At 38.5% G+C, this 10,444-nt stretch overlaps 1 protein-coding gene across 2 annotated transcripts in view; it reads right to left on the bottom strand.

Annotated features, from left to right (window-relative positions):
• Positions 1 to 799: 799 nt before the first annotated feature.
• The window catches only part of LOC134648356 (homeobox protein aristaless-like), a 103,745-nt gene continuing 94,100 nt past the window's right edge, over positions 800 to 10,444 (bottom strand). For both annotated transcript variants that reach the window (XM_063502873.1, XM_063502874.1), the window contains exons 3-5: positions 9,670 to 9,715; positions 2,585 to 2,781; positions 800 to 1,168 (exon numbers count right to left, since the gene is read on the bottom strand). In XM_063502873.1, the coding sequence (XP_063358943.1) occupies positions 856 to 1,168; positions 2,585 to 2,781; positions 9,670 to 9,715 (556 nt within the window). In that variant the 3' untranslated portion in view covers positions 800 to 855. The remainder of the gene's footprint in view (positions 1,169 to 2,584; positions 2,782 to 9,669; positions 9,716 to 10,444) is intronic.

Below are 10,444 nucleotides of genomic sequence, written 5' to 3'. Positions count from 1 at the left end.
CTTTGGCGTTGAACCTACGGTGCGGATATATCGGTAATTGGCGTCCAAAATGCTATTGTTTTGTACTAATTGTTTTGTTTAGGTGCATGATTCGATTAGTTAAGTGAGCGCTTCATTCGCCAACAAACTGGTTACAGTTTGGCGATATCATAAATTTTGTTTGTGAGCATGTACCTTATGTGTAAAAAAAAAAGAGGTTAATTTTAATTTTAATAAAAATGATCTCGGTTACGATTACGAAGTTATCCCAATACACCTTACATAATGATATAACACTTCATAATACATATCTAGGTATTTCTTCATTTTATTCATGAATAACCTCACAAAAGTCACACGGTCCAACGATCTCTGGTTTCCTATTACCAACATGTTATACGAACTAAGGTAAATGTGGAGAAGGCGTCTATAGGGCAAGCCCGTCTGCCAGTTCTTTCGTCGCTTCTCTCTTGCATTTGTACACTTACAGAAGATCGGTAGAGCAGAAGAGCCGGAACTGCTTTCTGACTGTGTCTGAGCAACTTAGGTATACAAATACAAAAGTTTTTGCCCTCTCCTCCTAAGACTTAAGGCCCAGCCATACAAACGAAACATCCAAAATTTGGCCCTTAAATTTGAACATAAATTGTAGGAAATATAGTTGATTTCTCGTTGTTTGAAAATTGAACGAAACAAAGCAAAATCGACTCTGTTCCAATTGAACATGGTTTAAATTACATCGAACTGAATAGGTACTATAGGTAGGACCTTGAGCCTTAGGAGGATAAGACGGTCATCCCCACATTGACCTTATATAGCGATTTGTGAATCGTTTAAGTACCATTGGGTCTTAGCACTGGATCAAATGTCCTAGTTTCAACTGATCAGATCTGAGTGGTGTCGCTGCCTCAGCATCTCTAACCTAATCTCATGTTCTCTCGCGGCCATTCTTAAAGCTGCTATGCTCGAGCTCCTTCTTTCTACTTCTGGAGCCGCTGGGGGGGATTCACTGCCTGGCGAGATAGGGGGCGAAACTGGTGGGGGGTCGGGTGATCTTCTAGGGGGAGCGAGGCCGGCTAGGAGGGAGTGGAATGGAGGGGCAGAGGTGTAGAGGGGGGCGCCGAAGAGTGGGGGTCGGGGGAGGGGTGCGCCGAGGTATTGTGCTCCTAGCATTGGTGAGCTGCCGTATCTGTTGACAAAATCATTTTATTAAAAATTTTAATTTATGTAGGTTATAGTGATGGTCCGTTGAAGTGGGTTTGAGGATAATTTAAGTCTCATAACACGTGATGCTTTTACGTTTACTAATCTTAACTAATTACATTATTTATAGCGCTACTATTTGTTATCGGATAATGTTAATTACGAAGATAACAAATTAATTACAACAGTAAAATCATCTAATATCCTCTTAGATACCTTAATTAAACCAATTAAGATTACGTCTTTATCAATAATTCTGATATCAATTCATTCAATGGTTTTTGATACAGCGGATTATCCCGAGTAACATCCGCCTGTCCTGTTTATATTGTTCTTTTGATTGTTTAAAATTGTAGGTATTTTATAGTCGGACATATCAATTTTGTCTGTAAAGCGCTGGTGGCCTAGCGGTAAGAGCGTGCGACTTGCAATCCGGAGGTCGCGGGTTCAAACCCCCGCTCGTACCAATGAGTTTTTCGAAACTTAATATGTACGAAATATCATTTGATATTTACCAGTCGCTTTTCGGTGAAGGAAGACATCGTGAGGAAACCGGACTAATCCCAATAAGGCCTCGGTTACCCTCTGGGTCGGAAGGTCAGATGGCAGTCGCTTTCGTAAAAACTAGTGCCTACGCCAATTCCTGGGATTAGTTGCCAAGCGGACCCCAGGCTCCCATGAGCCGTGGCAAAATGCCGGGACAAACGCGAGGAAGATGATAATCAATTTTGTCTGTAGAAATAGGTGTGCTCGTACAACTCGAACTTAAAATGTTTAAATTTGCCTTCTTTTTCTTCTGACGAAGGTATGGCGCCATCACTCGAAAAGATTGCACCATACCTTTGGCCTCGAGTAGATGGCGTTAATATTTTACATTTAAGAAATTGACACATATCAATGAATGAAATAATAAGGATCAAAGTTAAATGGCGTTCTAACAGTTTTAATCTTCTGTCGAAAGATGACAGTAAATTTACTCTGGCTACATAATTTACTTTGACAATCCGCCTCTACAGTGTAAACTCTATAGCGACACTCAAGGGACCGGACACTTTTTGACGTTATAGAGCGAGTTTTCGTTAAATAGAGAGAAAATAATATTAAAGTAAACCAACTAGAAGCAAAAATGTCGACGTTATAGGGAGTAAAACGTTATATCGAGTGACGTTATATCACAGAATAAATAATAGTATTAAGTACAGAAGACTCACTCTCTAACAAAAGGCGTCTGTTACGATCAGCACAGATATGGCCGCTAGATGGCGCTGTCGCCATGCGCTGCTTACGGCTTTCCCCAAAATTGGGGCCGGAACGGATGTACTTTTAGCTACCTTTTACCTAGTTATATGGAGTTTACACTGTAGGTATTTCAAATTCCCTGTGGTTGAGACATGAGACTTACCTAAAAGACGCCAGCGCATTGGTGTCAAAGGGCTTTCTGAAGCCAAACCCCAGTTGCGAGAAGGGGTTGGGCATGGAGGCCACCACGGAGGGGGGAGGAGCGCCCCCCGCGCCCCCAAGGTAGGGGTTGTAAGGGTGCCCCTGCGGCCCCACTTTCTCTTGTTTCCGCCATTTTGCTCTGCGGTTTTGGAACCATACCTGTAACAAGATATTGTGTTTGTTGAGCTATTTATATATTTTCCCTAAAATGCTGTAAAGCGGACTAGACACTCATTAGATTCAGTAGTAATAAGTAAAGTGTCTATGGAATTTGCTACTATGTAAACAAACCGCCATATTAAAATTGTCTCTTAATGGCAAATTACCACTGACTTTTGTTTACGTAGTTAGCAAGTTCCATAGAATGACATTTCACGGTTTTGGGTGCGGGAATGTTTTACACCAGTCAAAAAAATGGTAAAGATTGTACAAATTGAAACAGTTTTTACATTTGTATGCACATTTGGAGCTTACTACATATTTTATACTCATAGTTTGGTAACTATATTATAGTCGTTCTTACGTATTACTAGTGTATGTAGACCCTATGTAGAAACTAACTTAAAATTAATGAAACAAAATAAAAAACAGGGTAACTTGTGTTCATATTATTTGTATAGTATGGATTATTAGCAACGAATATCACATGCTCGTTGTTAAAACTTTAAAAAAGCTGTAACTTGGTCTGTTGCTGTCGGTAAGTACCTATATATGAAGCAAAGCAGTTAATTAATATAGGGGTCAAAATAAAAAGATTTTGTTCTGATAGCTAAATAAATATTTAAAAAGCGCTGGTGGCCTAGCGGTAAGAGCGTGCGACTTTCAATCCGGAGGTCGCGGCGGGTTCAAACTCTTCAAACCCCGCCCGGCGCGTACCAATGAGTTTATCGGAACTTATGTACGAAATATCATTTGATATTTACCAGTCGCTTTTCGGTGAAGGAAAACATCGTGAGGAAACCGGACTAATCCCAATAAGGGCCTAGTTTACTCTCTGGGTTGGAAGGTCAGATGGCAGTCGCTTTCGTAAAAACTAGTGCCCACGCCAATTCCTGGGATTAGTTGCCAAGCGGACCCCAGGCTCCCATGAGCCGTGGCAAAAATGCCGGGACAACGCGAGGAAGATGATGAGCTAAATAAATATTTAAAAATATTGGAACGTGCGCGTCGGCGTGTTGGAAAGCGTCTGTTTAAATATTTGTGAGTACTTTGACCGCTCCGATGTATTTGAAGGCGACTGTACTTACGTACTTAATGCGAAATAGTATTACTGTGTTTATTTTTCGCCACATAAAAATTTCCATTTATTCGATTTTAATTAAAAGTTTAATCAACGCTTAATTCACTTTAATAAGGTTGTGTATAAACGGTTTAAATGTTAATTAACAGATGTTTTCTAATTGAATACCTTTTAATAATGTAGGTAGGTATATTGAATGGTTACAGGATAACATAAAATTGGTTTAGCTATTAGTGTTTACTATGCTAATTTAATTATCACATTAAGCTCATTTAATATGAAAATTATCAAAAGAAGACGAACTAAAAGATAAGAAACAATTGTTAAGTAAGTCTGAGCTGAGAATCGAACCCACGGAATTGAGAATAACACGCCTAAAAAACTTGTATTTTTTTTTACTTCAATTATCAATAAATCGTAATAAAGCCTGATTAAAAACCATACACCAATATCCCCTACAATATGAGTGTTACATATTTATGAGTCAAAATTATACGAAACAGTACCGTCATTATGTAAACTGTTATTTTATGGCAATTTAAATTAATTCACTTATGATAAATGCGTACGAGTAAAAACTGTTAAACGCGTTTCTGTAAGTCCACTATTAACTTTACAAAACTCCTATCATGCAGCGTTTATTTATTGGAAAATCAACCCTGTACGACTAACTTTAGGTTCAGATTTCAATGGATATAACAAATTATATAGGAGTTGGAAATATTCGCAGTTAAAATGTCGATGTGGTTTTAGCGGATGCTGTGTTAAACAAGAAATTCCGCTTTGTTTACGGCCTAAACTCCCACTCAATTTTCCACCCTATTTCTTCACCTTCAAGGTTGGATTTTCTTTGGGTGGGGGTAGAAAAAACAATGGCCGATATTATAAATATGACTTCATACGGTGTTGAAGCCCGCGAATGTATAAATGTTGTAATTGGTTGTGTGTGGAATGCGCTACAAAAAGGCCCCGCCGTAATGGTCTTTAACCCTTTGACCGCCAAAGACGGCCAGAGACGCGTACGGTTACAGTGCAATATTAACCTTGATACATTACAACAAGGTTTATAATGGCGTGTCATAGGCATGACGATGGAAGGGTTAATATAATAAGGCCTTAGTTTTCTGGAATTGTGTGTTTAGATTCATTATTAAAGTTGCGTCGCGTTTTTGGTTAGTTATGGCTGAAACTTGGCATTAATATTTTGATGCCTAATAGGGGCTTTCATAACACTTTGTTTTTCCGTAATCAGAATGAAAATGAAGTCTATCTTTCTCTAGAATTACCTAGTGTTAAAAATAGGAATTAATATTTTGGATAATCCTTTGGATAATTTGCAAAATATACATACTTACTTACTAACCATGAATTATTAAAGCTTGAAACACTTAGCAATATAGTAACCTTAAGGTTATTATTATCAAGGAAAGAATTATAGGTAGGTACACATATTCCCCAGTTACAGTGATTATTATTCAATCAAATATAGTTGCAACGATAATAATGTTTAAAATGCACAAAATAATATATCTAATACATAATTATACAAGTAATAATGGACGATAAATAATAGGGGGCGAGGGGGCTCCACAAGGCGCTCAGCAAACGCCTAAAGGAGGCTACTCGCGCAGGCAGCTTATTCTCGCTCAAAGATTGGCCATAGCAATCCAACGCGGGAGCGCTGCCTGCGTGATGGGCACCCTACCAAGGGCTCAACATTTTGATAGGTATTTTTAGTTTTTAGTTTTAGTTATTTTAATTGTAGTTAGTTTTAGTTTTATACCACTTATTATATAATACTCAAATAAGATTTTACAGTCATAAATAATAGAATCTCATATTTTAATAAACTTTTTTTACACATATAATACATCATAAGAGAACATCGACTCGGTAGTAATGGGCATCGTTTAAAACCGCTTGTTGTCTAAATTGGGCCATCAGTGGTGATCGTTACTTAGGACTCCTGACTCTCTTGGGCACGTAAAATGACGCTCGGTCAAGCATGCTTTAGACTCTCATTTTTGTATAAAATTAAAAAAAAAACCTGTTGAGATTGTAGTTTACAAGGACCAAATTAAAGTAATTTGGATAACAACGCGTTGTTCGTTAAGCTATCGTTTAATATAACACGCCTTTTTCGACCTAATCGAATCATAGCATCGCCACTTGTTTTGCTATTGACAATCCAATATATTAAAAGCGAAAAAACCCTTTATTTTAGACTTGCACTATTTCAGAGGTTCGCGTATCCTGTTGCTCCTAAAGGGGCCCACTGATTAACAGTCCGCCGGACGGCATCGGCCTTTCAGTTAGAATAAATATTTGTCAGTTCTGAACAACTGACAGGCGGACTGTTAATCAGTGGGCCCCTTAAGGGGAGCTGGTCCTTCGAACCCGGCCGGCTTAGGGTTTAACGGCCTCCTAGCCTAGTCGGTAGTGACCATGCCTACGAAGCGGAGGTTCCGGGTTCGAATCCCGGTAAGGGCATTATTTTGTGTCTTTATCACGAATATTTCTTTCTGAGTTATGGGTGTTATCTATGTATCTTTATGGATGTTATCTATGTACGTAGATAACTACATAAGTATGATATACCTATCGTTGCTTAGTACACATAGGACAAGCTTTACTTTGGTTGGGTCGATCTGTGTAAGATTGTCACCAAATATTTATTTAAAGATAAAAGATAAAACAGTCGCACTTCACTCGCGAAACGCCCTAAACAAAACGACAAGGGAACGTGACGTCAAGGTCTCTGGGAGCCCATCTCGTAGTACGGAAAACAAGAAAATTGCGTTTTTGTCGGTGAAATATTGCGTTTATGTATATAGTTGCTATACAATATTTTTTTGGATGAAATGTAAGGAATCGAATGGTATCCTTACTTTTATCGTTTTTAGAAGTTAAAAAAAAACCTTAAATTTTGAAACTTTCAGGTCCTGTATTTTTGTAATTTTTCAATATTTTATTTTAATATCCACATTATTGTGATAAATTGCTCATTTGCTATCGATTTTACTAGATTTTGTTATAAAATTCAACATGTGTCATCATCCCTATACGCCAAAGTGAGGCAAAAGGTATGGCTTCCAAACTATGGAGCATCCTCACTCGTTTTTCTATGAATCAATTCAGCCGGCCACAAAAAGCCATGTTCAGCCAATGCGTGATCTTAAGGGCTCGCCAGCCATTAAGGTAATGCGTTGTTAAGCCATTACAGCCGGCACCTGGACTTTTTGCACAGCATTCCGTACAATTACAAGCAAGTTGAGCAGTTAGCCGCGTTTCCGGACAAATTAACTTGTACGTAGGATTGCTGTATCGCTAAGGAATACTGTTAGGACTTGGGGTTTTTAAACTGCGAGTTTTTGTGAAGAAACGCGCGTTTGACAGCCGTGCGATTTCGATCCGACACCGGCAGTACGAGTACATACCTACTACGTTACAGCTAAATTGTCATTCTGTAGAACTTGCTAACTATAAACAAACCGCCATCTCTGAATGATGAATTTACTAGTGACTTTAGTTTACATAGTTAGCAAGTTCCATAGAATGACACTTTAGTTATAGTTGTGCCCTTCTCGAGAAAGTTATGTTTTGTATGGGAAATGTTCTCGCTCGAGAATATTCCCCATAGCAAATGGAGAACGTTCTGGAGAACGGCACAAGTGGCACAACTCTATCGCTGGTCGATGCATGCCCGCTTTGCTCGGAAGTCCACCTGAGACGAAACCTCGGACACGAACTTTTTGGTGTTACCCGTGAGATTCGTGCTCGGAAGTTCGACTGTATTTAGCTGAGCAAAAACCGAAGCAAATGAAAATAAATAAATAAATAATAAAAAGTGAAATTAAACCTTTATAAAAACTTGTCGTAATTGCGTCGTCCACCTTCCATTAGTTTTATAAAACTATTACTTCTACTATAACTTTATTTATATCCCTCATTTGAATATTATGCTATTGTTTAAACAACTTTGGTCATACTATTTAAATACAGTTGAACAACACATTGTATGGTCACTTATCCTTTGTATTCAATCAGGCAGAGAATGAAATTTTATCTAAAAAAAAATTGCACCATTTAAAGGCAAAGAAGGGTTTCAAACAGGGATCGGAACCGGTTTTTTTGCAAAAACGTCGAAATAACCATATTTTTCGAATTATTTTATACTCGAAATGTAGGACTCAGTTCTGTGTTTATGTGACGACTTCGTATTATTACATTGCCGAATTAGAAATTAAATAATTAGCAAAGAACGAAAAAATACCGTTTCCGTTCCCATACAAAAAATACCGGTATCCGATAGTATCCGATCCCTGGTTGCAAATGTTAACTTAATAAAATTCTTTTAAAACATCCACCCTGTATATTCAATTACTCATCTACTACAAGTAAATTATAGCTGGTCAACCAAATCTTGTCAGTAAAAAAAGGCGCCAAATTCAAATTTTCTATGGGATGAAATCCTTTCGCGCCTACATTTTTCAAATTTGCCGCCTTTTTCTACTGTCAAGATATGGTTGACCAAGTATACATGTCATATCATTGAATATTCGTCTGCTCGATATCATTGTTCAGTGTCGAATCGATTTGTATTCGAGTAATTGCGTCGATTATTCGTAAATAAATAGTTCTCGGTAATCTCGGTCGCTTATTACTTTAACCATTGAAACGTAATGCATTGGAGGAGGTATCTTGATTAAAACTTGGATTATAAGACACTGCACACTAGCACCTCCCATTTACTACCATTTTATAACTTAGAATGAGGGATTTAAATAATCAAAAACTCAATATGTCGCATTTCGGCGCCAAAATATAATAATATGTTCATCTTGCTGCAGTCGGTTTATTCATTCGCTACGCTCGCAGCTGATCCCCGCATTTTCCCGTTTTGTAGAGGAAAGCGACTACGAACAGAGAACCCGCCAAGCGGGTGCCCGGCACTCAATGTGTATGTATGTGTGGTGGTGTGTATGTATGTAGCCTAGGCCGGCTATGTCAATAACTCAGTAAATGCCATTAGAGTCACCGATTTGATAAGAACAAAGCGAGGGAGTGTCATTAAGGCATCCTATTTTCATATTTTGACATTAATGATGAGATTACCCCACTGCCCCCACTGTCATTGTAAATGCCATGCACAGTTAGCTTGGTCCGACTCATTTCCCACAGCGTAAATTGTGACCTCAAATACCTCCTCCAACCAGACCACAGACAACATTCGCCAACTTTTATTATAGTTATCTCAGTGTCTATGTCTCATTCGATTCGGTCCGTTCTGATTAGAGGTTGTAGTGACAAGTCCTTGAAACCCTGGGAAGCGTGCCACAGCTATTGCAACTACAACCGTATTTTAAACCACATAGGGTCCATTTTTGAATACTGACGTGTTTGCGGTAAAAGAACTATAATTTGCAGCTAATGTTGGCCGCACTGGATTTTCATCTGTAATTATTTAATTTGTAGTAATTTGTACTTTGTTGAGTTTACGTTGCCGGGTAGGTATTAAGTTTAAAGAATAATAGACGAATATAGAAGAATATTGAAAGAATTTTTAGACTATATGCCGCAGGTTTTATAGTATAATGTAGTATTTAAATATCGTGTATTACTTTTGCATGCTGGTCATAAGAATCTAGTCATAGTTATAGGTAGTAGGTATTCAATATTTCTATGCCTATTCAGGCAGGATGTGCTGTTCAAAAATTGTTTCTTTTTTTACATCTTTATTGTACCACATTCAAGAAATAAATGATTATGATTATGATTATGACTGTTTTGGAATAATGGGTACTTACTTGTATCCTAGCTTCGGTTAATCCGATTTTCATGGCCAGCTCTTCCCTGGAACAAAATAAAAGCTTAATTTATACATACTTTTCAATATGTTCTTTACTGAGGTACTTTGTACAGAATAAAGTATTTAATGCTTTTGATTTGCATGACTATAGAACATAGTTCCAAAGGTAGTACTAAGCAAATTGAACTAGCATTGCACAAGCATTAGAAACTATCTAGTTCTAGACCTATTTACACAACTTTTTATAGCTATAGCCTATGTAATAATTAAGGTGAAGTGAGTTCAGGCGGCCTAGCCAAGGTGACAATCGCTTGCGCTTCGCCACGGAATCGCTTTGTCTCTATATCACTCTTCCATATTCGTTACATTCGTGTGACAGAGACAGAGTTGCGTTTCGTTCGTTACGTAGCGTTAGCGATTGGCATGTTTCCTAAGTACGGGGCCTGGCGGGCTAGCCAAGGTGACAATCGCTTGCGCTTCGTCATGGAATCGCTTTGTCTCTCTATCACTCTTCCATTAGTGTAACAGAGACAGTTGCGTTTCGTTCGCTACGTAGCGTCAGGCGTGTCTCACTCCGCGATTTCGTCGCTTTGCTACAGGTAGCTAAAAGTACATCCGTTCCGGCCCCAATTTTGGGGAAAGCCATAAGCCGCACGTGGCGCTGTCGCCTCCTAGCGGCCATATCTGTGCTGATCGTAACAGACGCGTTTTGTTAGAGAGTGAGTCTTCTGTACTTAGTACTATTATATATTCTGTGGTAGCGTTAGCGATTG

This window comes from Cydia amplana, chromosome 5 (genome assembly GCF_948474715.1).
Source record: "Cydia amplana chromosome 5, ilCydAmpl1.1, whole genome shotgun sequence".
In the NCBI taxonomy this organism is placed as follows: domain Eukaryota; kingdom Metazoa; phylum Arthropoda; class Insecta; order Lepidoptera; family Tortricidae; genus Cydia; species Cydia amplana.
The sequence above is the reverse complement of the archived record's forward strand: the minus strand, read 5'-3'. Positions and strand labels throughout refer to the sequence as shown.